The sequence below is a fragment of the Onychomys torridus genome, chromosome 10, assembly GCF_903995425.1.
Source record: "Onychomys torridus chromosome 10, mOncTor1.1, whole genome shotgun sequence".
Taxonomy (NCBI): domain Eukaryota; kingdom Metazoa; phylum Chordata; class Mammalia; order Rodentia; family Cricetidae; genus Onychomys; species Onychomys torridus.
The window spans coordinates 2,855,438-2,883,137 of record NC_050452.1 but is presented as its reverse complement, the minus strand read 5'-3'; the positions used below and the strand labels follow the sequence as shown (position 1 = coordinate 2,883,137).

Genomic DNA, 27,700 nt, shown 5'->3' with positions numbered 1-27,700 from the left:
ATTTTCCCAAAAAAGCAAAACTGGCCAGGATGGGCTAGGAAAGAAGTAGGCTAAGTAGAACCATTCACAACCCAGTGTTCATTAAAGCCTGGTGCTTTCTTTCAAATGTATCAACAGGGAAAATCTGAACCTTATTTTATGGCTTCACTATTTTTGCATACTGATCTTAAGAGGCATTTTCCAAGGTTTATGTCTGCATGCACTTCTCCTGACATGGGAAGTCCCAGTAGTGAGCACGTTGGATATTTCATATTTTCTAAAGGTCTCTGCCTACTTAGTCTCACCACCCATCCACCAAGGAAACAATGTGTCTCCTGATAACCCTGCCCTCTCTTGAGACAATATTTTAATGATAATTAGAGAATCATTTCATAGGAAATTGAGGGTCTTTTCCTTGCCCTTCAGTCCTTTGAGACCACACTCAGAGTTGCACTGAGAAATTAGATTTCAGTGTGGCCCATTAAGTGCATAGGATTCAAATGTCATATTTGACATTCAGTAAGGTAGCAGGCTGAAATGACTTTCAAACAGTTTGAGTAGCAGGGTGAGGTGTTGCTTTTGGATTTTGATCAAAAACTAAACTGCTGCAAAAATGAAGTTGATCTGTGGACCTTTTCCAGTTCTAAAATGCTTTCAGTTAGTGGCTGATTCACACTAAAGCTCAACTGGAGAGAAAAGTGCTCATCAGTGAATAAGCCAGCACCTGCCAGAGGCAGAGCAGGACCCTAAATGCTCGCTGTAACTTTACACCTGTTCTACTCAATTGCTGGGTGAGCATTCTTCTGAGACAGAAGTCCAGTGCATTGCCAGTAGCCACTAGTATGGCGCTCTTACTAGCTCTCATCTGCAATTAATACATGTTTGAGGAACGTGAATTCATTTTTTGTTAGCCAAAGCAAAATATCCTGAGAGCTAAATCTCCTGTTCATTATCATTTTATTAGCATACCAGGCTTACTACAGAAAATATGGCACACTCTAAAAAAGGGCAACTTCTGTCTCATAAGTCAGAAAGTTAAATAATTTTAAGAAATGTTAGAAAACTTATATGCCATAACTTGACCTTAAGCCCTCTACCTGCATTATGACTCACATAGGGTTGGTAAAAACTATTCAAAATCATAAACCTGTCTAAAGGACAGCATTTCATACTTAGAAATTATCTTAGTTCTTAATGTTATTTTTATTGCCTATATAAATAATCAGTTTATAATCTTAGGTGAACATTTGAATTATTTAATACTTATTTTAATTATAATACTTATTAACTTTATTTACTGGAACACATCACTAGTTAATGAAATAAATGATTAATTTTGCCCAAATTTTCATTAAGTCACCATCGAATCTGAAGTAATAGCCAAAACTGGAGACCATCTATTTTTTCCTAATGTGCCTATAAAGAAATATTAACTGGAATTTGAAGACTTAATTTTGACTTAAAGAAGAAAAGGAGGTTGAAGTTCATTTCAATAGTCACTGAGTAATAATTATATTATATTGTCAATTGCCTTCCACACTTTGACAATCTTACTAATGCTATACATGTGATGATATCTATGCAATAAGCATTGAATATATACAACCTGTACCAACATTTTTCACATAGATATGCATGCACAGCAGACTTCAACTTCAATGCAGATAGGAATAAATCACATTACTCAAGCAGAATAACAAAAGGAGATATTTAACCTTAAAAACTCAAGTCCACTGTCAAATCACAAATTAAAATCACAGAAACTAAAAAGTTACACCAACAAAGGGGTTAAAAATAAAGTATCTATGGTTACAGTAAGACTGAGGACTGCCGGACTACAGCAAACAAGCCACGATACAACTGAGGATCTGGAGAAATGGTTGCACACAATTGGTTACCTTAAGAGAATGTACCACAGGTTCAGGCTGCTGAGAAGGTATGGTATGTCCACTGAAGCTAGCTGGAGAGTTGGGTGAACTGTTACTCCCATCAGCCCCTGATGACAACCTAAAAGAACCCTTAGTAGAAAATCAACAACTTTGTTATTAAAACAAAAGTCGTTTATAACCACATAGATGCCATTAAATATGCAGTCTAACCATCAATATCAGTCTTATTTTTTTAATCACTCCACACACCCCTCCCCAATTTTCTTAGTCTACCTTAAGACATGCTCAATCTATTCACTGGAATACACTTGCTATTTGAGTGATGCAAAAACAAGAACCATCCCCAGTAGCATCTGGATGTCATATGCAATTGACCAAAAAGTTCAATACCCTCAAGGAATGGCCATTAAGAGCATATCAAGACTGATTTTTGAAACCTAAAGACCTGAAGAACAAGGAATTCATGAGGTACTCCTCAGCTGAGTGAAACAAATTTATTCAGCAGGTTAAATGTCATTTTCCATATGTCTCAGGAAAATACTAACACATAACACTGTTGCACTGGAGAAATTGTGTCTTTTATAAAACCCTTGTTTTGGGAAAGGCCTATAATAACTATAATAACAGAACATTTTAAAAGAGGCTTAGCTTAGTTCAGCATTTCTTTGAATAAGTATTCATTTCCTAGCCTCTGTTAAAATGAAAACCAAAATAGATAAAAGTTAAGTATTTGTTAATTAATGATTCCTCAACTCAGTGGGTGAGAAATGATTAATTAAACCAGTGTGAGCCATAGTCACCTGGGAACTCCTCTCAGGGGTCTGCAGCTTTTCTGAATATTAATTGAGAAAAGACTAACGGATCAACAAGGAAAAAGACAGCAGCAATTAGCTTCTCTTAGAAAAGTAGCAGGGAGAAATTTCCAAACCTGTTTTTTGTGTAGTGTGCCCTTCATTCTTAAGGGACCTGAGGATTTTAATTTCTGTCTATCAAAAAACTACACATTTAGCCACAACTAATAGACTAATCAGTAATCCACTTAGTTAGTTGGTCCTGTTAAAATAATATTCCTAAGTAGTAGGAACCACTGAGGGTGCACTGTAAATTCATGAAGAAGAGACAACAGTGTTTGGGGATATTCAGTTATAACAGCTGCAGGAGAGTCCATGGTGGACATTTTTAGGGAGTGAAGGGGTAAGCTGCACACAGCAAGCTACAGTTACAGGCCATATGCACCCAATGTTACTCATAAAATTTAACAAGCCCTAAAATTTGGAATATAATGTCCCTTCTCTTGTTGTTGCCATTCCTACCAATATCCTTCAAGGCTCCACATTACTCCCATGAGCCTATAAAGGAAAGATGTATTATTTTCTATGCCATAAGAACTGTGCAATCTAACTGCTCCTGCCTCCCGCCCAAACTAAGCACCAGGGAGACTTCTTTAGCTTCTCTTTTTGATTGCTACAAAGTCTTACATTAAAAGTAGGTAATGAAATAGGTCTGTCAAATATAAAGCCCCCAAACCCTCTTGAAAATTAAATTATTAAGTTTGCCTTTTATGGGTTTATAACTTAAATCAGGCATAATAACACTGATATGAATAATAACAAGGCAATTATCTAAGAGTTAATGATAGTTGGAAAATAGACCTTTCCATCTCCTAAACTGTATACATTTTTTCTCTTTAGGTTAAGTGATTCCAAACTGGATGAGGGCAAGGGAACTCTTCTTCCCTGAGTGACATTGTTCCTCTGCAGTTCTCCTCCCCTGCTGGTACAACCTAGAACTCTTTCAGAAAAGCATGCTTAGGGTGTATGCATTCAGTTCACCTTCCATTTAGAACAGTGCATTACTATGCCACGTTTCTTGGTGATCTGAGACACAAGACATTAAACAGTCCCATTGTGGGTGATCACCAAGTCATTTCCATCCTTAACCCCCTTCAATGCACAGTTTATCTTTAAAGCTTCTCTTTCCACATTTAGAAAAAAGGCAGGCAAATTAGTAATGGCACCCTTGGGCATGGATTCTGTGTTTTTAAAGACATTTTGGCTTAATGAAGACTTGAAAATCAACATTAATACTGTCTTTGAATCTAATCATCAACTGGGATTGCTTGAATTTAGAGAGTCCTTTACTGACCGTAACTATCAAGAAACAAATCAATGATTTTATTAGTTTCCTTTTGTTGCTGCTGGTGGTTTTTTATTATTTTTCTTCTTCCCCAAGACAGGGTTTCTCTGTGTAGCTTTGGCTGTCCTGGAACTCACTTTGTAGACCAGGCTAGCTTTGAACTCACAGAGATCCACCTACCTCTACCTCCTGAGTACTGATATTAAAGACATGTGCCACCACCACCACCTGGCTTATTTGTTTCCTTCAAAAAATGATTACAAAAAGACCTCAGTTGGAATATTTATTAGGAGAAAATGTATTACCTTTCAAAACTAACTTTAAATTAGCTTTGAGAGCATGAACTAGTAGTCAACCAGAAAGATTGAGGTTCTCCTTCCCTCTCTCCTCTCCTCTCCTAAATATTGTGGTGTGTGTGTGTGTTATATCTTTCTATTTGGGGGGCCTCAAAGTAACCAAAAAAATGGTAAAGTTTAACACCAAATGTACTAAGTGGCTTTCTAGATTTTAACACTAGAAACCAGCATCTCACTCTCTCTTCTAACAGTAGTTCAGCTATCTAAATGCCTATGAGGCTATATTTGGAAAATTACCTAGGCTCATTCAGTATGTAGTCTAAACTAGTTTTTAATGTGCTACTGAGTAGAATGCTGTACAACAAATAATGCTAAATAGTCTCTCAGAGCTTATTTCAATAAGATTAAAGTCTCTTATTTAAACTATACTGGGCTGGCTCTGAAGATAAGGAATTTAAAAGTAGAAAACCTTAATAAAACTTGAACTATGATACCCATCTTGAGTTGCTTGTGTTCATGCCACATGTGAAGACATGCTGCATACACATATAATATGCAAAAATCTCCATTCACCAGTCCACGGGCAAGGGATAATTTTCCAGACTTCCCAGATGCACCTGGACTTTACACTTCTTTTCCTGAAGGTATTTTTGTCCTCTTGTGTAGTTGGGGTGCTCATGCTTGACCTCTGGGTCAGAATAAACTAAGAAAACTGGAAAGCGGTAAAAGACTTCACTCCTGCCCTCCCAAACCCTCCCCATACAGCCATCTCCTCCATGAGTACAGACATCATCTGCCCGCATCTCCATACAGCCACCTTCCTCCATGGGTACAGACATCATCTGCCCCCTCCCCATAGAGCCACCTTCCTCCATGGGTACAGACATCATCTGCCCACCTCCCCACCTGTAGTAATTCCTCCAGCAACAGAGGCCATCTGGTCACACATAAGCAAACGCGGACAGCTGGCTTATCTTCACTCACCGGGAGAGAGGGCAGGCATCGTCCTAGTCCTCGGCACCCTTGCCACCACTGCCAGACCCGCCGGGCTCTGGGCCCCCAGCCTTTCTCCACATTTGAGCTGTTTCTAGTTGGAGGTTGACTTCTATTCTGGGTGGCCTTATATTTGGAACAATATGGTACAATCACTCAGAAAAATACTGTTTCCCAAGACTCAAGAAAGCAGACAGAATAAGAAGCTTAATGCGATGAACCACAGTGATCCCAATGGCAAGCTATAACATGCACCTGTATCTGGGGGAGTTCAGAGTGGAACCAATAGTGATGTCTCTTAGGCAATAATAACTGCACCCTCAAGCTGTCAAAAGGAGATGATAAAAGTGGAAATAAAGAAAGTAACTTAAAGACATTCAAATGATGTCCTTTCACAGATTCCACCTATTAGGAACAAAATTCTCACGAATCTTCCAGATATACAAACTGTAGAACTTCTGAATTTAACAGAAATAGTTAGTAATGTAATTTGAAGCAATATGCACTTTTGGTAATGAATACAAATTGGAAATTTAACTGATAATTTGTCAAATTATCAACAAAACTTGCTGCATAGGAAAAATTATAAAGTCCTAAGAGGTATTAAAATACTTTTATATGCCAGATTTCTATTAGTTGGTCAATGTTCAAATTTATATACTAATTGGTAGTAGGAATAATATAAATTAACAAAAAAGAAAATTCTAAAAATAAGTTTCCTGAAATTTCAGATTTCCTGCATGACCAACCTGTAATAAATCTACAAAAAAGGTGAGAAGCAAGTGAACTTATTAGAGCAAGGTGTCTTTTTCTTCCTAAAGCTACTATGTTCCTAGGAAAAACAACCAAACATCCCTCCCAAACAATGGCCAGTAATCCCAGTATAGACCCATGGAGGTTAATTCTGAGATACTAAAACTGAGAATCAAATGTCTTTGTTCTCTTTTGTAGGGCTGAGGCCTCATGGTCTTTCCCCATCCACTTTGCCTGTCTATTAGACCACAAATTGGCCTTCCAATACCTGAAAACATACAAATAAGTAACATACAGACTGAGCATGTTATATTTAGGAACATATATGTACATACATATGTGCACATAACAAAAACTAATGAAAAAGAGGCCATGAATTTGAAAGAAAAAAAAGACTATATGAGAGGGTTTGAACAGAAAAAGGTTAAGGGGGAAATGATATAATTATAATTTCAAAAATAAAAGAAATTTTTAAAAAGTATTTTAGTTTTCATATTCATTTCCTGGAAGTTGGTGCTTTGGCGTCATTTTCACTGTAACTTTATGAAACAAGAGAGGAAAACACACCACAGTCTTAAGTCAAAGGTACATTGTTTATGGTAGTTGATCCTCCCAAATCCTGGACTCAGTCTGTGAAGTCAGCACCAGGGACACACGTCAAAGTCATACACACTCTGCTCTTCAAATGTAACAGAAAAGTGGACATTTGTGCTAGAGTCAATCGTCACTTCAGCATGAATATTGATGTGAGAATCATTCTTTTTTAAATTATCTTATATGTAGACACCTAACCTATTTGATTATCAAAATAATTATATTCAACAATTTATAAAATGGTTGATAGCTTTAATTTTACCACCCACCCACACTAATCATTTCTATTTCTGAGAGGATCATTAACTATAAATGCAAGTTTTATAGATCCTTTTACAAGTCTTCTGGATTTGGTGATTTTCATGATGTAGACATCTCTCAGAACTTGAAATTTCCAGATCCAGTGAAATAAATAAATCATACAGGACTAAACTTATTTTCATTCTCTTTTCCCCTGCAGTGAGCCCAAATCCCAATGTGTGTCCTTTATACTAAAATATTACCTCATCCATGTAATCTACAGCAGAGTCTCTAATTTGATGATGATATAACTATTTTAATGAAAATCCTTCCTCTGGAGAATCAGGATTCTTGATTTGCTAACTTATGCCAATATGTGTTTTTTAATTGACATACATGGAAAATGCATTCTGAGACAGCAACTATCCTTTGACCTCTATTCATACCAACAATGAGTCTCAAATTTTTGCCAGCTCTCCAATCGTCTACCATATAATTTTCTCAAGACAACTTGATAAAATAGAAGAAATTTTCAGTATCTCCACCTCTGAGATTAATTTTGGCAACATGGGAAACCCAATCTTGGTCATCAACTGCCCCATACAGTAATAATTATCTTCCAATAAGCTGATGTCATTAAACTGAAATTATTTTCCAAATTTGCAAATGTAATCATTTCCTATATATTCTTTAATGTAACTCCTATGTATGGTTTGGCAATGTGAGTCAACAAGAAAAATGAATAAACTTAAAGGAAGGAAGGAAAATGGATGCGAGTCAAAGTAAGAATCACTCTTCTTAAGTCCAACAGAAGTGTACAATAATGATCTGTTTTTATTCTCTCAAACTCTAGGAATTTTTAAAAGGTGCACAGTGTAGAAAAGTGCAATGCTTTGGAAATTGGTGGAGAAAGGAGAAGTGAAAATTAAGACTGAAGAGGAAGACAAAAGGGACTGCCCAGGGTGTACTCCTATAATGCCAGGCTTCTCAACAAACCAGACAAAGTCAAGCTTTCCACTAGAACACTGACTAGTCCACTAATAATGACTCATTGGGAATCTCAGTAATAAAGGATCGGAAAACATAAAGTAGCTCATATTTAAGCCAAAGGTATCTTAGCCCTTATGAGTCAGTCTGATCTGGAGCCTTCTACCTCATTTACTTAGAAAGGAAGAAGAAATATTCTTATATCCACAACATATTGGTATTGCTGGAGTCAATGCCTATAGTCTCAGGATTTGAAGGGCCAGAGGTTTGGTGTCTCTTTCAAACTCCTCTGTACTTAAACATGAATTCAACATTCAAGCAGCACATCATGGCATTTATCTTCAAGCTAGGACTCTTTCAGTGAATAGCCATAATTGTCTGAACATGTACAAGGTTCTCTAAGGTTATCCTTTCTTATTTTTTCTTAATGGGTTATATATGTAAACTAAGGAAACAAAAGTCAGTTTTGCACAACAAACAATGTAACTTCTTATACAATCATGATTTTCTCAAATGAGTCAATTCATAGTTTAATTATTCCTTATATGAATCACAGAATCATTTAAAATATCTATTATTCTCTTTGATGAAACACAAATCACACAAGATAATTATTTAGAATTTGATTTGTTGTCTCTACAACACAGAAAAAAATTGCCTAAAAATAAAACTTCTGCAAAAATCCTTCTCAGTGATTCATTATAACTAAGGAAAATGCAATTACAAAATGATGTTTCCTGAGCTTTACATTCTACTATGGAATTCTGTAGCAGGAACCTTAAAAGGTCTTATTAATAAGAACAAACCCAAGGCCAGATATTGGAGTGAATGCTGGAAGATCAGAGAAGCAGAACAAGCCACAGTTTCCTCACCTCGCCAGTTCCTCAGCTGGTCTTGTTTCCTTAGACTGCAAGCTTCTCAGTCCTCATCCACATGAATCTCAGCTGAACTGTGTTGCTCCAAAGCCTAAAAGCTTAACCAGTCAAATGCTTCTAGTTTCTGGTCATCACACCCTATATAATCTTTCTCCTTCTGCCCCCACCACCTGGGATTAAAGGCGTGTGTCACCATGCTGGCTGTATCCTTGAACACACAGAGATCCACCTGGCTCTGCCTCCCAAGTGCTGGGATTAAAGGCGTGTACCACCACTGCCTAGCTTCTGCTATAGCTTGCTCTGACCCATTTTTTAGCCACCATTTTTGGTTCTGTGTCTAGTGGCTGTCTGTTCTCTGACCCCAGATAAATTTATTAGGGTGCACAATATTTTTGGGGACACAATACCACCACAGAATTCTGCAACTTGAACTATCAGATATATTACTGAATACATAGACAGATGTGTATGTGGGGTATATGCATTTACAGACACATGGGGGTAGAGTCTATACAAATATATACATATACACACATATTTACTTCTGAGTGAAATAATATTGCAGTGTACTTTAGCCACAGGCTTCCCACTTATAAGAGGGAATGTATGAAGAGTGAACTTAGGACAGACCCCTACTATCAATATAAAAAGCCAACTATGGACACCTGAAGATTGACCAGCTAATATGGTTTCCTGTTAAAGATACTTAATATTTTCTAAGTCCTAAAGTTTGGACAAGCTATCAGGTAGTGCCTCACACCCCATCAGAACACAATCATGGTTCAGGGTGGGAAGGACTGATCAGTCCTTCATTATTATAGGACAAAGGTAAGTCTTTGTCCAGTACCCTTTAGTAAGTACTGCAGAACTAAAGAACTGTACACAAAGAGAAGAGCAGATTAGATGACAAACTTAGAGATCATCTTGGCAGTCTATCCATGAGAATGCTTCACATAGGTAGGCTTGGAAATGCTGGTCGCCTCTGCTTTGCATTCAAGACAATACATGAATGTTTTTATTCAAAGAAAACCTAAAACTACTTTTAAAATATATTAAAGTTTTATTTTAAAATTTTGTATACCTCTCTTCAAGTTGTTGATTAGGCAATTTCCAGAACATTTGAGAGATTCAAACAATGTAGGCTATTGCCACTGTTCTTAGCTCTTCACCAGAACTTGAAAGTAAGACACTCTGGTTGAAGATACCACACACTTTAGTGACAGGACATGGAGAAACCAAGCTGTATGGATAAGGAAGCTGCATCACCACTGGCTAGCTCTCATAGTACCAGAAAGTGCTCCATAATCTACTGGAAGAGAAAAGCCAACAGTCTTGTGGAGATAAACACTGTCAGCTACAATAGTGACCACTCTAGCAAGTTATGCACTCAGCAGTGACAGAAATGTTATGGGTGTAACCAACCATAGTCTAATTGGATTTAGGGCTCATTACACAGGAGAAAACAAATGTCTGATACTGTAAATCTCACCAAGAACTCATTGTTAAGGGGCTATATGGACCAGGGGTGAACCTACCACTATTATTTTTCTAAATGGACCTGGAACCAAATTCCCCCATAACTACATATCTCCATACCCACAGATTAATGCAGCCCTCAGTTCTCATCAAAGAAGCGTCTTTGCTCAGTAGAGGTCATTAACATAGAAACTCAAAACTCATCAAAGTGCAGAGAATAAGTGCCTGGGAAATGTTTAGCTATAAATTAAACATTTCTGTCACACCCCTTTTCTCCCAGCTCAGGGAAATTTTGGAAGAGGAGTTGAAAAGACTTAAGAAGTCAGGAGGACCATGATGAAACAATGTCTTCTGGATATGACAGGAGCAATGCACTCATGAATGCATTGAAGCTATTTCTATTGGCTGCCTACACAAGACTTGCATAAGATCAAGCCAATCAGCATTACAGTATGAATAATAGAGAGGCTCAAGGAGCCTCTGTCACTAGCCAAGGAGCTACTGACAGTAGAGACTAGTAGAGAGGGATAACCAGTTTTCTTTAGAAGTGTGATATCTTGTAAACTGATTATCTTGCAGGAGATTGCCCCACAGCATTAATTAAATTCTATGGGTTATTAACAAGACAAAAAACAAAGAGGCTTGCTAGGGAATATAAAAAGGGAATCTGGGAGGAGTTAGGAGGAGTGGGAAGCAAATGATCAAATTACATCCTATGTATATATGTATAAAATTCTCAAAGAGTGAATGAAATATAATATTAAAAATAAATGTATACCTATATTGATTATTTGTTCATTTAATTATTTTAGGTAATTATCAGGTAATATATTAAACACCATGTACTATATATTTTAATAAATTTGTATTGAAAAGACTAGGTTCAAATTATGAACTCTATTTGGCATTTAGGAGCTGTATGACATTTAGAAAGCCATGTGATCTCTTTATGCCTCAGTTTCCTCATCTATAAAATATAGGCAATGATAAAATGGTATGTCTCGTCCAATGGATTTGGTAGCTGGCATGAAACAATCTGTCCGATCGCTGCCTTTCCCATATGACTGCTCTGTTTACTCTCATTATCAGGGATGTTTTGGGTTCGGCTGTCAACACTTTTTATAATGTGTCAATTTACTTTCACATGTTTTATATATAGAAATGTCTCTCAACCAGGGGCAATTTTCTTCCCCAGGGAGACACCTTTGGGGAAAAATATCTATAGTCATTCCACTGTTAAAATAGGCAATTTCTATGATCACTGAGTTGACAGATGTCTAGAATACTGCTAGATATCTTACAACTCAGTCTCATCCCATCAGAAAAAAAAAAAGTATGCTGCCCAAATTGTTAAGAAAGTTTGCTTTAGAGAAAGAGAACTATGTACAAAAACTACAAATCTGTGTTGCTGCGATCACCCTGAGATGACTTTTAAGAGGTGTCTGTAGCCTTCTGGAGGAAGTCCGTCACAGGGCTTGGAGAGTGTACAACCTGAGCCCATTTCCAGTTTGCTTTCTCAGTATGACAAGATGTGATCTATCAGCTTCTTTCTCCAGCCACCTGCTGTCATGCCTTCCTAACAATATTGGATTCTCACTCTACAACTGTAAGCCTAAATAGATACTTCTTTGTCTAAACTGCTTTGATCATGATATTTTAGCATTGCAACTACAAGTAAGGAATATAAAATCCATAGCAGAAGATGCATATGAAGAAATATTTAGAGTTTGAAATAATTTAAAAAGAAAATAGTTATACTCCAGTTCTCAAGCAATCTAAGTAACATCAACAAACAGAAAATTACTCTAAGAAATGGATTAAAATTAAAAGTGGCCAAAACACCCTAATGTAACAATACTATATGAAAATACACATTAAAGGCAGACAAAAGGTAATGGTCCAAAGAACAGAGTCCCATAAAGAGAGACATAGCAAGCTGCAATACCTTAAAAACAGACATATCTAATAAAATTGGCAGTGTTTTGTGGGAATTGTGAAAGAAAATAGCTTCCTTAATACACAAGGCAAACATTCTACACTGCATTTTAAGCACACTCATTGGGACAGAAGAAAACTGTTAACAAACAGAAGCAAAGACTCTGACAAATAAACAACATACTGTTTCTGACCAAATCATTCTACAACATGCAGAGAGAAATCATAAAGAAACCTGGACATAGCAGTAATGAATGTCTCCTCTGTACACAGCTGGGTTAGGGACCAAGATTTCAGGAACCAAACATGAACCACAGAAAGTACTAGCTAAGCCAGGGAACAAGTCATAAGCCCACCGCCCTTCCCCAGAGCAGTAACACCTGTTTACTAACTGGAGGCTCCCAAAGATAAGAACATTCCACAGTCAGGTGCCATGGCAACCGAATGTAAAGAGCATTCCATGGTCAGGTAGCCAAGTAACAGAACAAATGGCCCCTGACCAGTCACTTTAGCCAACTTCCTGCAGTTGCATGACCTGCACATCTCCCACGTTCTGTACACCTCCCACGTCCCTTCGCCTTCCCGCCCCTTCCCCTCTTATGCTATATAAGCCATGCGGAGAAAAATAAAGATTGGCGGCTTGATCAGAATACTGTCTTGCTGTCGTCTCTTGTGTCCCCTGTTCTTTCGTTCGCTCCCACAGGTGGGTCACCCCCCCCCCCCCCCCGTTTAAACCCCGCTGGCCAGGGCAATTTACAAGCATGTCTTCTTAGTGAGTAGAAGATACACAGAAAGCTTGTTTAACTGATAACAGTTCCCAATAACTGGGTTTCTACAACATGTTAGGGCTACTACAGTGTTGTCAGTCAAAATATTAACATTGGCCAATACAAACTACTATTGTATGTGAACACTTTCAATCATAAGACATGGACTATGAATATCTAAAATATGTAAGGGATTCAAGGAACTAAATAGCATAAAGCCAAATAACTCAGTTAGAAAAAGGACCAGGAACTTGAAAACACATTTTTGTTTAAGATAGAGTCCCACTCTTTCCTCTGCATCCCAGGCTGGCTTGTAACTTGCTAACTAGCCTACTACCTCAGCCTCCAGCATGCTAGAATTACAGGAAAGAGACACTGCAAGCAACCTGATTGGACATGTCTCAAAAAGAATAGAAAGAATGAGTGAACCAATGACAAATGGAAAAATTACTACTCCTAATGACCATGGACATGCAATGAAGTATATCTGAACTCAGTTAGAAATTACAATTACTGTAAGTGCAAGAGATAACAAGTGCTGATAAAGGAACAGAGGAAGTACAATTCATTTGCTGCTGGTGGAAAAGTAAACCACTACAACTATTATGAAAAACAATATGGAGCCTCCTCAAACACCTTAAATAGCATTATCATGTAATCCAGTGGTGCATACATCCAATGAGGCTGAATAAATGTCTGTCCTTCAATTTTCATTACAATACTACTGAAAAGAGCCTAGATATCTAAACAAACTAACAACAGAGACATCCACACATATACAAGGGTGAGCATACACACATATAAAAATATAGTAGTATTCAACCAGGCAGAGGATGAAATTTTATTATTTTTAAGAATATGGATGTGCCTTAATGACAATACATTAAATGGAGTAAACCAGTCAAAAAATGACAAAAACATGACAGGATCTTATTTATAGGTGGAACTATAAAAGTTGATCTTGTAGAAGTTAAGCAAATGGGGTGGCTACAAGAGGTGAATGGAGAGGGTAAGTTAAGGAGATGTTAGCCAAAGAATACAGTGTATCAATAGGAAGGAATAAGAGTTCAAGAGACATACTGTATAATATGTTAGTAATAATTCATATGTTTTAAAATGCTAGCAGTGGACATATAGCTACAAAAGTAACTATGTGTTTGTACATGTTTATTAATTAGATTTACACATTTCACTTGTGTATGTATTCCCAAACCTCTTTGGGGACACAGTGTTTTGTATGGCATGTAAAAACAATTTTTTAAATGTTTAATTTATTATTATTGTGTACTTGTGTGTATGTCCACTTAATATTATGTGTATATGTATATACAATGGCATACATGCAGAGGAAAGAGGAAACCTTTTTAGAGTCAGTCTCACTTCACCATGGGTTGCAGGGATAAAACAAGTCACATGGCTTGCATAATATTTTACCTGATGAGCCATCTCGCTGGCTCCAAACTTCAATTTTAAAAAAATTAACTAGGTTGCAGGTATTGTTCTTAATAATTTATACTTCATAATGATCTTTGCTAGTTGGAGTCCTCTATGGGACACTCTCTGCTTTGTCTACTGACCTAGCTCTTGAAGGATAGAGTCTTGGGATCCAGGCTGTCTGAATGTCTCTGGGTCTGGGGTACCACATGCAGAGCATATTTTATGGACTGATAGGGATGATATGGCACATACAGGCTGACCATCAGCTCTGTGTTCAATGGCTTACTCTACTGCTAAGTACATACCTACAATGGCAGCTGTAGTGATACTTTATTTGTGCTCTAACAAATAAAGCTTGCATGGGAATCTGAGAACAAAGCCAGCCACTATACTAAACATAGAGGTCAGGCAGTGGTAGCACATGCCTTTAATCCTAGTATTAGGGAGGCAAAGATTCATCTGGATCTATGTGAATTTAAGGCCACAATAGGAACAGAGCCAGGCATGGTGGCACATGCCTTTAATCCTAGTAGTTAACCATGGAGGTCTGTAGGTCTGTACAAACAGACAGCAAGTGATATAGCTGGATGGAAAGAGGAAGTGATGTAGCTAGGTGGAGAAAGGAAGTAAGATGGCAGGGCACAGAAAGGTATATAGGCATGAAAATACAGGAAGTAGCTCTCTTGGGCTGAGGATTTCCTAGCGGCAAGAACTTGTGGCTGACTTGTTCTATCTCTCTGGTAATTCAGCTTTCACCCCAATATCTGACTCTGGGTTTTTTTAAATAAGACTTTTTAGCAATTTGTGTTAGAGGCAGCAGTTTCACAGTCTTATAAAATAAGGCCTTTGAAACTTGTTATTCTATGTATTCACTATAGGACTTTAGAGAATTACTCAGTATCCACTCAGTTATTTGGAATAAATACTATGTTGGTCAAGCTATAAAGGAAGCAGAATAGGGGAGCATTACACCTCCTGCAGAAAATTCTCCTTTGCATTTGTGTTCTATTGACCCTTTTCTTGTCACTTATCAGTCTGAGGATGTCATTCTTTTTAGTCTAATTACTAATTCATCATCTCTCTCCCCCTTTCTCTTTTTCTCCTCGGACCTGGCATGGGTATCCAAAAAACAGTCGATACTTGGCAAATTTACTCCATTTAAAAGCAATCTAAAGTCCATTTTTTGAACAAATTATTTTAGAAGTTACTATTTAAATAAAAAGTAAAGATATTTCAAGATTTTTTCATGGCAAATTTACCAATTTTAATACAGTGATGCTCAAATAAATTAACTAGGGATGAATGGTTTGTCAGAACAAAACTAAAGACTTCATCAATGGAACACCAAATCAAAATGCTGTGTGTGTGTGTGTGTGTGTGTGTGTGTGTGTGTGTGTGTATGTGTGTGTGTAAATAATAGGACAAAAATCAGCTGAAGGGATATTTTCAACTTCAGTAAGTTTAGAGCATACTACACATTACTTCTCAGGTAATATTACTTAGAAAGGCAGGAAGGAAGGTGTATTCTTCTTTATCATGCCAAGTATAATTACAACTGCCATCTCTGGAGTCTCTCATCTGAAAGGTGGATAGGGGCTCCAGTTTACAGCAAAGGATGGCCTAGACTGATAATATATCCAGGCAAATGTAAGTAATGCACATTTGACATGAGTATCACATAAGATGTGAAGCACAGAGCCACAAACACTGAAGTGGGTATGACATGCAGTCAGAGTATCCTTCCAAGTCATGTGAAAACATTAAAGTCTGTAATGGGAATTAACAATATTATAGACATACCTACTTATCACATGAGAATTGTGGTGATATATTATGTCCCCCAATATATTGTATACCCTAATAAAGCTTATCTGAGGATCAAAGGAAAAAGTCAGCCACTATATTAAACATAGAAGTCAGGCAATGGTAGTGCATGCCTTTAATCTTAGCATTCAGGAGGCAGAGATCCATCTGGATCTCTGTGAGTTTAAGACCACACTGGGAACAGGGCCAGACATGGTGGCACATGACTTTATTTCCCAGCACTAGTTAACCATAAAAGTCTGGAGGTCTGTACAGAAAGATAGGAAGTGGCAGAGCTGGGCAGAAAGAGGAAGTGATGCAGCTGGGCTGTGAGAGGAAGGAAGATGGAAGGGCACAGAAAGGCATTTGGATAGGCGTGGGTATACAGGAAGCATGGCCTCTTTGGAAGCTGAGGAGTTGGTGAGGTGAGGTTGACTGTAGCTTGTCTTATTCCTCTGATCTCTCAGTTTTTCACCCCAATATCTGACTCTGGGCTTTTTATTAATAAGACCATTTAGCAATTTGTCTTACAGAGGATAATTTCATTGGGGCAAATCTAGTTGAGATAAAGTTTTGGTGGGGTAATTAACAAAAATGATTGAAGTGAAGCATGATCACTTGCTGACAACACTGGACAATAACACAAGAACCAAAAAGGATGATGTAATAATTTAAAGAGTAGGACCACATGAGCCTGGATGTGGATTTGGATGTAATGAGGTTGGGAATAATCTACAATAACTCTCTGCTTTCTGGCTGAGTATCAAGTGGTCATGACATTAGCCAGGCTAGGAAATACCAAAGGAAGTAACATATCTACCTCCATTCTCATATTTTTAAATCCAAGATCAAAGAGATGATTAATAGTACAAATTCCAGGAACATTTTCCCTCACTTATACCCTCCAAATAGTTTTATTCTTGATGTGCCAGAAATTTTTTTTAAAAAGGAGTTTGTAAAACATTTAACTTATAAACACTGTTAGTTTCATGCAATGACAACCACATTATTGGTGATAATATGAGATTAAACTCTGCAATATTTTGGGGGAAAATAGAAACATTTGTTACTTAGGATGAAGTTTTGAAATATATAAATGTAATTCCCAAGAAAAATTAAAAAAAAAAAGATGTAAGTAATTAGAGCAGGATATCTTTTTAAAATGACGATTACAAAGGACAAACTCCAGGAAAAGAAGCATTACTATTTTGAAAGGGCTAAGACAGCAAATACCTAGTATCCCCAGAGCTAAAGTAACAGCCAACAAATCATAACAAATGTCTAGTTAGAAATCAGCTGACAAACAGTAGGTAGGAAATATGGACCACTGTGTTCTGTACATTCTGCTTCTGTACATTCTGTACATTTGTGCTTAATTTTAGACTTTTAGTAATCATACAACTCCTAGTAAGGAACTAAAATTTTTTGAGGGGTGATGCATATAGTTTGCCTTCTGACTGGTTGATATCAAACAGAAAAAGAACTTCTGGTATTGCTTCATAGAGGGATATGTCTGAGTATCTCTGGGTTTGGGGCTTATACAGCGGCAGGGAGGGTAAGGTGGAACACATTAAAAAGCAAAGAACTAAACTGGCAATATGGAAATAATAGGGAAAGAAGTAATACTCATTAACATTGCATTTGGTTGGAGAGTATAACCCATTAATAACTGTGTTAAAGCATTCAGCAGGCCATGAAAACCCAGCAGAACACACACAGAGTGGAAGTCCCTGTGACAAAAAACTATTTATGATAAATACTTAAAATACTTATTGAGATGAATAACTTTTTGGATTTTGTTTAAAAAAAAAGTTGTTGTGAAATAGTCCTTCTGTATGTCGTGAATATATGTTGCTATCATTGGTTCATAAAGAAACTGCTCTAGCCTATGGCAATACAAGTTATAGCCAGGCAGAAAATCTAAAAGAGATATGGGAAAAGAAACATGAAGTCAGGGAGACACCATCCAGCTGCCGAAGGAACAAGATGCCAGGTACATAGCAAAATATAGATTAATATAAATGGGTTAATCTGATCCACCCTGGAACTCCTATCTGGACCAGAGGTGAGTGCCTGGAGTTATAGTCAGAGAGGCAACCGCCCCTGGGTCTCAATTCTGAACATTTACGCCCCAAACACAAGGGCACCCACATATGTAAAAGGAACATTACTAAAGCTTAAATCACATATAAAAGCCCACACATTAATAGTGGGACACTTCAGCACCCCACTTTCACCTCTGGACAGATGGGCCAAAGTGAAAATTAACAGAGACATAATGTTCTTAACTGATTTTGTGGCTCAAATGGACTTAATCGATATCTACAGAACATTCCACCTGAACAAAAAAGAATATAACTTCTTCTCAGCACCCACATGGAACCTTCTCTAAAATCGACCACATACTTGGCCACAAAGGAAATCTCAAGATATAAAACAATTGGAATAACCTCCTGTGTTCTATCGGACCACCATGGTTTAAAGTTAGATTTCAAAACAGAAAAAACTATAGAAATACTACAATATCGTGGAAACTGAATAACTCTCAACTGAATCACCAATGGGTAAAGGGAGAAATAAAGAAAGAAATTAAAGACTTCCTAATGATCAATGGAAATAAATACACCACATACCCAAACTTATGGGACACTATGAAAGCAGTGCTAAGAGGGAAATTCATAGCACTAAATGCCCACGTAAAAAAGCTGGAGAAATCTCACACTAGTGACTTGACAGCACACCTGAAAGCCCTTGAACAACAGGAAGAAGCAAAGTCTCCTAGGAGGAACAGATGCCAGGAAATTATCAAACTGAGAGCTGAAATCAATAAAATAGAAATAAGGAGAACAATACAAAGGATTAACGAAACAAAGAGTTGGTTCTTTGAGAAGATCAACAAGATAGACAAGCCCTTACCCAAACTAACCAAAAGACAGAGAGAGAGCATTCAAATTAACAAAATCAGAAATGAAAAGGGGGACATAACAACAGACAATGAGGAAATCCAGAAAATCATCAAGTCATACTTCAAAAACCTCTACTCCACAAAACTGGAAAATCTAAAAGAAATGGATAATTTTCTGGATAGGTACCACATACCTAAGTTAAATCAAGACCAGATAAACCGTTTAAATAGTCCAATAACCCCTAAGGAAATAGAATCAGTCATTAAAAATCGCTCAACCAAAAAAAGCCCTGGACCTAATGGTTTCAGTGCAGAATTCTACCAGATCTTCAAAGAAGACTTAATACCAATACTCTGTAAATTGTTCCAAACAATAGAAGCAGAAGGTATATTACCAAACTCTTTCTATGAGGCTACAATTACCCTGATTCTTAAACCAAACAAAGATGCAACAAAGAAAGAGAACTACAGACTGATCTCCCTCATGAACATTGATGCAAAAATACTAAATAAAATTCTGGCAAACAGACTCCAAGAACACATCAAAACAATTATCCACCATGATCAAGTAGGCTTCTTCCCAGGGATGCAAGGGTGGTTCAACATACGAAAGTCCGTCAATGTAATGAAACTCAAGGAAAAATACCACATGATCATCTCACTGGATGCAGAAAAGGCATTTGACAAAATCCAACACCCCTTCATGATAAAGGTCTTGGAGCGATCAGGAATACAGGGAACATACCTAAACATAATAAAGGCAATCTACAGCAAGCCAACAGACAACATCAAATTAAATGGAGAGAAACTCAAAGCAATACCACTAAAATCAGGAACAAGGCAAGGCTGTCCCCTCTCCCCATACTTATTCAATATAGTACTTGAAGTTCTATCCAGAGGTATAAGACAACATAAAGAGATTAAGGGTATACAAATTGGAAAGGAAGAATTCAAGCTTTCCCTATTTGCATATGACATGGTAGTATACATGAGTGACCCCAAAAATTCAACCAAGGAACTGATAAAAACCTTCAGCAACATAGCAGGATCCAAGATCAACTCAAAAAAATCAGTAGCCCTCCTATATACAATAGACAAACAGGCTGAAAAGGAATTCAGAGATACATCACCCCTTACAATACCCACAAATGATATAAAATACCTTGGGGTAACTCCTACTAAGCATGTGAAGGACCTAAATGACAAGAACTTTAAGAAGATGTCAGAAAATGGAAAGACTTCCCATGCTCATGGATAGGCAGGATTAACATAGTAAAAATGGCAACCTTACCAAAAGCAATCTACAGATTCAATGCAATCCCCATCAAATTATCAACACAATTCTTCACAGATCTGGAAAGAATAATACTCAACTTCATATGGAAAAAAAAAAAAAAAACCCCAGGAGAGCCAAAAGAATCCCGTTCAATAAAACAACCTCTGGAGGCACCATGATCCCCAACCTCAAGCTCTACTATAGAGCTACCCTAATTAAAACATCTTTGTACTGACATAAAAACCGACATGTGGATCAATGGAATCGAATTGAAGACCCTGACATTAACCCACACACCTATGAACATATAACTTTTGACAAAGAAGCCAAAACTGTATAATGGAAAAAAGAAAGCCTCTCCAACAAATGGTGCTGGCATAACTGGATGTCAATGAGTAGAAGGCTGCAAATAGATCCATATCTGTCACCATGCACAAAACTTAAGTCCAAGTGGATCAAAGACCTCAACATAAATCCAGTTACTCTGAACCTGATAGAAGACAAAGTAGGAAGTACTCTTGAATGCATTGGCACCAGAGATCACTTTCTAAATATAACACCAGTAGCACAGACACTGAGAGAAACAATCAATCAATTGGACCTGTTGAAACTGAGAAGCTTTTGTAGAGCAAAGGACATGGTCAACTAAACAAACCAACAGCCTACAGAATGGGAAAAGATCTTCACCAACCCCACATCTGACAGACAGCTAATATCCAGAATACATAAAGAACTCAAGAAATTAGACATCAAAATGCCAAACAATCCAATTAAGAAATGGGCTATACAACTAAACAGAGAATTCTCAACAGAGGAAGTTCAAATGGCTGAAAGACATTTAAGGAATTGCTCAACATCCCTAATTATCTGAGAAATGCAAATCAAAATGACTATGAGTTACCACCTTACACCTGTCAGAATGGCTAAGATCAAAAACACAGAAGACAGCTAATGCTGGACAGGATGTGGAGCAAGGGGAACTCTCCTCCACTGCTGGTGGGAATGCAAGCTTGTACAGCCACTTTGGAAATCAATATAGCGCTTCCTTAGAAAATTGGGATTCCATCTTCCCCAAGACCCAGTTATAGCACTCGTGGGCACATACCCAAGGAATGCTCAATCATACCACAAGGGAATTTGCTCAGCTATGTTCTTATCAGCTTTGTTTGTAATAGGCAGAACCTGGAAACAACCTAGATGCCCCTCAACTGAAGAATGGATAAAGAAAATATGGTTCATATACACAATGGAGTCCTACTCAGCAGAGAAAAACAATGACTTCATAAGATTTGCAGGCAAATGGATGGATCTAGAAAAAATCCTCTTGAGTGAGGTAACCCAGACTCAGAAGGACAAACATGGTATGTACTCACTGATCGGAGGATACTAGATGTAAAACAAAGATGACTAGACTGCTACACAACTCCAGGGAGGCTACCTAGAAAACGGGACCCTAGGAAAGACCCAGGGATCACCCAATGACAGAGAAAAGAATGAGATCTACATGAACAACCTGGATGACAGTGGGAGTAATGAAGGGCAAGATTTGAGGAAAATAAAGCTTACAGGAGCAGGAGATCCCAGCTGGATCAGGAACAGAAAGGGAGAACAAGGAATGGTAGACCATGATGGATGAGGACCACATGAGAACAGAAGTGGGCAATTTGCTGAAGAGGTCCCCTGAGGTCCACAGTGATGCATCCTCTGCAGACTGCTGGCAGTCGTCAAAAGAAAGCCTGATCTGACCTAGTCTGGTGATCAGAAGGCCAAACATGCTGACAGGCTGGAACTCTCATCCAGTGACTAATGGAAGTGGATGCAGGGATCCTCAGTCAGGCCCCAGGTGGAGCTCTGTGTGTCCAGTTGTCGAAGAAGGAGGAGGGACTGTGGGAGCATGAATTGTTGAGCCCAGGGTTGGAAAAGCATGGTGACAAAAGGCCAGACAAATGGAGCACATGAATTGTGAACCAAAGGCTGTGGAGCCCCCAGCTGGATCAGGCCCTCTGTATAAGTGAGACAGTTGAGTGGCTTGGACTGTTTGGAAGGCATCCAGGCTGTGGGACCTGGACCTGTCCTTAGTGCATGAGCTACCTGTTTGGAACCTGGGGCTTACACAGGGACACTTTGCTCAGCCTGGCATGAGGGGCCTGGACCTGCCTGTAATGAATCCACCAAGTTTAAATGAATCCCCAGGGGTGTCTTGGCCCTATAGGAGTTGGGAATGGAGGGAAGGGGATGGGGGGAAGGTGTGGGTGGGTGTGGGAGGGGGTAGGACAGGGGAACCCATGGCTGATGTGTAAAATTAAAACACAAATATAATAAAAAAGGAATAAATAAATAAATAAATTCATAGGCCTTTTGTTCATTTAATTGTCCAGGTGTAAACAAAATAAAGGACATCATAATCCTCGGGGAAAAAAGTGGGTTAATCTAAGATTTCACAGCTAGCTAGCAATAAGCCTGAGCCATAGGCCAAGCAGTTTGAAATTAATATTAAGCCTCTGACTGTTATTTCGGAACAGGCAGATAGGAGGAGAAAGTCATCTGTTTACAAATGGCACCAACCATTGTGAATGGTCTGTGGTGAATCTTCATAGACCTGAGAAAGCTTAAAATGGATTCTGAACACACAGAAACAGAGCTGCACTGGGCTTCCCAGTCTCACAGTCTCATGCCAACAGCAGCACAGACATAGTCTGCCTTTGAGATGGAGCTGGCTGATAGCTGCCATGAACTAAGCTGCATGGTGGATTTCTGCAGTCTCTCCCACAGGCAGTGGTACACAGAGGCTTCCCCAGCTGCTGTCTGCAGGTTTGAGAGCACAGCTGCAGACTCAAGAACATAGCTCCATTCTACTTAGTATGGCTTCCCAGAATTGGGGAGGTAAGCATGATTCCTTCGTACCTGTGCCAGGTTGTAAAGCCAAGTGGGAAGAAGCCAGCAGTCAAAGCTCATGTGTTCATCCTAACCCCACAGATAAAACATTTTAAAACTCTCCTGGTCAGAAAATGATTATAAATACACAAAGAGATTCAGATGGACAAAACCTCTAAACAGATTACAGTGTGTTTAAAAATATATGTAGGCTTGGGGAATGGGAGTGGGAAGGACAGAGAAAGTCCTTACAAAAAGAAATAGAGTAGTAACATATATAGTAAGATGTAAAGATGGAAATTACACAGAGAGTCTGGATACTGTATATTATTGTGTTGTCTTTGGGTTTTTAACTGAAGAGAGACATTTGATTGTGGGGGCTGCTAAGTTAAACCAATATATATATTTTAAAGGTATCTTGATTTCAAAATTTGTGTCTAAGGATATGTTGCTTTGGAAAACAGGTTCTGGTTTTGTTTCCACAGAAGATGAGAAGCTTTGGATTCCTTCCAGGTTAATATGGTCCCACTAAGGAATCTCCAATGGGATCTATGGCCCAGATGATCCAACACCCAGAACAGCTTCAAGGCAACAGGCTGAAATGATACAGCCTCATAGACAACTACAATCAGGATTTGATCATAATCCTAAATTTTCTTAGGATCCCCATAAAATTACCAGTGTCCCCAATCAGCAGGAAGTAGTAGAGAAAGCTACACCCAAATTCCCAAAATATTGTTTACAAATGTTTGTTTTTTTAAGGGAGATATGATATAGAAATGATGAAGGGTAGATTACTATGATTAAAACAGGTAGATTATTGAATCTACTTTAATCCAATAAACAACTGTAAATTACAAAATACTCTACATTGGTATGGATTTTGGTTTACTAATACAAATTTGAGGTCAATTTTTTATACTGTATGTATATTTCTAATCTTGTTTAAGGTATTGTATTTATGCAACTCATTTAAAATTGTAACATGTCATTAAGAAATAGAGATTAATAGTTTGTCATCTATGATAATCAAGCTTATAGTCATGTTAGTTAAGTATTTTAGGTATACAAAGATATATTTCAATTAGATAATCTTCAAACACTTCCAAGACCTATAGAATATGGCATTTAAAATGTTTAAATGTTTAAAATGTAAGAACTTGGACTTTTCTGAGCAGTGAAACATGTCTGCTCCTGGCAGGACCAATTACTTCAAAGAGGATGATGGGCATCCAAAAAACTCATTATGGAGTTTGCTTACATTGTGGAAGAGGCTAGCCATTTGGGAAAAAAACTGTTCTTGCCTAGACTGCTTGACAATATACTGTATAGACTAGACATGCAGGACCCATAGGAAAGTGACCATTGAACTTTGCCAAAACAGGGTGATATGATCCTTCAGGTTCCTGATTCACAGAAGAAACTGCCAGACTTTCTGCAGGACACAGAGATAAATAACTGATGAACTTTGCCAATAGGCAAAACAGTCCTTCAAATTTCCTGCTTCACTATAAAGTATGCCAGATACTCTAGAACTATAGGCTGAAGATAGATTCCCCAGTGTTACAGAGGACCTTTGGGCGGCTGTCCAGGCAGCCAGATATCTTTGTCATTTCTAGAATTTTGGAAGATGCTTGCAATGCAACTGTTTACTTAGGTAATATTATAGCCTTCAGGAGTCTTTGATGATATTAAAAATTAGATAGTTATAATTATAGTTTTCCTTAGTTATGAAAGAAGGTAAACTAGATATAAAACTTTAGGCTCACAAAAATAGGATAGATGATAGAATATTTTCTTTAATTTTGCCAATTGCAAATAGACTAGGTATTATAACTGTAATTCTTGCTTGATAACTGTTTGTTAAATGTAATTTTACCTTCCTCTTTGAGTATGAAAATCTTACTCTCTCATTAGACAGAAGTGCTGTAGGATGTCATTCTGTATGCTGTGAATACATGTTGGTTCCATTAGTTAATAAAGAAGCTGTTCTGGCCTATGGAAAGACAGGTTATAGCCAGGCAGGAAATCCAAGAGAGATAAGGGAGAAAAAAGGCAGAGTCATAGAGCTGCCATCCAGCTGCCCAAGGAACAAGATGTCAGCAGACTGGTAACAAGACCACATAGCAAAATATGTATTAATTGAAATGGATTAATCTAAAATTTCAGAGCTAGCTAGCAATAAGCCTGAGCCATAGACCAAACTGTTTGTAAAGAATAATAAGCCTCTGACTAGTTATTCCAGAACAGGCAGGTGAGAGAGAGTCGTCCGTTTACCAACCTCAAGTTTCGTCAATGAGTTTTCTGATACATAAAGCTCTCCTACAAAATGGGAAGGCCAACATAAAGTCAGAGAATCAGCAGGAGGCACAGGAGTCATGTGACAGGCTGTAGTTCTGCTGGGGTCATCTACTGAAGATCTTAGAACATCAATATTCATCTTAATGCTGAGAGGTTTATTAAAAACAAAAAACATCCGGGCGGTGGTGGCGCATGCACTTGGGAGGCAGAGGCAGGTGGATCTCTGTGAGTTCAAGGCCAGCCTGGACTACAGAGTGAGTTCCAGGAAAGATGCAAAGCTACACAGAGAAACCCTGTCTTGAAAAAACAAACAAAAAACAAAAAAAAAAACCCACCAACAACAACAAAACAAACAAACAAACAAAAACAAGAGCAGTCAAAATGACTTAGACAGTATGGCCTCTGCCTCCTTGGTCTCCAAGTGTGTCAACTGAGAAAGCAAAGCCAGCAGTTGGTGGTTGGTGGAAGAAGCCTGAGATCACACTCACACATACTGAGAAGCTTGAGCTCACACACACACACACACACACACACACTGAGAAGCCTGAACTTACACTCACACACACTGAGAAGACTGAACTAACTCTCTCTCTCTCTCTCTCTCTCTCTCTCTCTCTCTCTCTCTCTCCTTCACACACACACATACACACACACACACTGAACAACACTGAACTCACACTCACACACACTGAGAAGCCTGAACCCACACTCATACACAGGGATTACTACAAAGAAAATTGAGACACTGAACATGTGTTCTGCCTCCTAACCAAAAAAAAAAAAGTTTATATTAGAAAAAAAAATGTTTGAACTCACACTACTATGCTCCTTTACAACACGCAAAGTAACTTGCAGATGCACCAGGGGGTTCAAATACAACTTTACAAAGTAAGGCCATGAAGTAAGGCCCATAGGCTCAGTGATTCTGGGAGACTAAAAAGGCTATATTGGTTTTTTTCTGTTGGTCTACACTGTCTGATTATCTCACCCTATCTTTAAATTAGAAGCTGTTGCCAGATACAACCAACAGGACCCTGCTTTTCTCACCACTGACAGGAAGTTTTCATTCAGATCCATGACCTCACAATGGGTATTCACATGCACATGTATTTTACTGTTTCAATTTTTCATCTCACTCAAACTTCACAAAGCTCCAGACACAAATGTCCAACTCTGTATCTCCCTGTTGATATCTAACCCTCAAACAGGACGTGATTCCTCCTGAAACTCCTTACTTGTCCATCCTAGGATTCCTCATCTCAACAAACACTGCTCCCAATTCCAGGGCCTTAAATGAAACTACAAGTGTCATGTGTAATTTTTCCAAAGAACCCTGGTTAGTAGGGCATTCCGTACCTCCTTGGTTCCACATTACCTGTGTTCATGGTTCATTCTGGTGTCAGCCTGCTTACAAAGCCTCTTCTCCTTTTGTTCCACATCCAATCTATCCCTAAGTACTGTTAGGTCCATTTCAGAATACATAATGAGGGGGCTGGAGAGATGGCAGAGGAGTTCAGACTACTGGCTGATCTTGCAGAGAGCCAAAATTCATTTCCCAGCACCTACACAGACAGCTTGCCACCACCTGGATTTTCAGTTCCAGAGTATTTGATGCTCCCTTCTGACCTCCACAGGAATGAGGTATGTGGACATGTGCACATACATATTCAGGCACACACACACACACACACACACACACACCACACACTAAATTAAAATATACTGTGACTTCAACTCCACTCTAAATTGAAGATACCATTAAGTCAGACTACCACACAGTTCACTCCAGAGTACAGTCCCCTCTCTCCTCTTCTAATTTTAGCAGTCTGATTGCCTCCAAATATTGAAATGACCTTTGTAAAAATGTAAATAATTGTACTCTGTCCCCAGCTCAGTTCCACTGGTAGCTTTATACCAACTCAGACTCAAACCCCAAACCTTGACCTTCACCAATAAAACCCAAAAGATGAGCCTGACTCTGGCTCATTTCCTGCTGCTCTCTGTTCTATCCTCTCCGAACCACCATTCTGGTATTTTCACTCTGGTTTCCCCAGTCATGCCTGACTTTTTCTTTAAGGCTTTAGTCCTTGGGGCTTGCTTTGCAGAATCCCCATTTCTATACCATGCTCCTTCCCTTCCCTAGGGTCACTTTCATGTCAATTCTTCAGAGAGGATTCTTCTAAC

The 27,700-nt window shown here is 38.3% G+C and overlaps 1 protein-coding gene across 8 annotated transcripts in view; it reads right to left on the bottom strand.

The window, feature by feature from the left end:
• The window catches only part of Ccdc85a (coiled-coil domain containing 85A), a 215,411-nt gene that overhangs the window by 6,978 nt on the left and 180,733 nt on the right, over positions 1-27,700 (bottom strand). For 4 of the 8 annotated variants that reach the window (XM_036200572.1, XM_036200573.1, XM_036200576.1 and 1 more), the window contains exons 4-5: positions 5,285-5,419; positions 1,878-1,997 (exon numbers count right to left, since the gene is read on the bottom strand). The exons of 1 other annotated variant lie outside the window; for it this stretch is intronic. In XM_036200572.1, coding sequence (XP_036056465.1) covers positions 1,878-1,997; positions 5,285-5,419 — 255 coding nt within the window. The remainder of the gene's footprint in view (positions 1-1,877; positions 1,998-5,284; positions 5,420-27,700) is intronic. 3 more of the 8 variants (XM_036200574.1, XM_036200578.1, XM_036200579.1) reach the window with 1 other exon arrangement.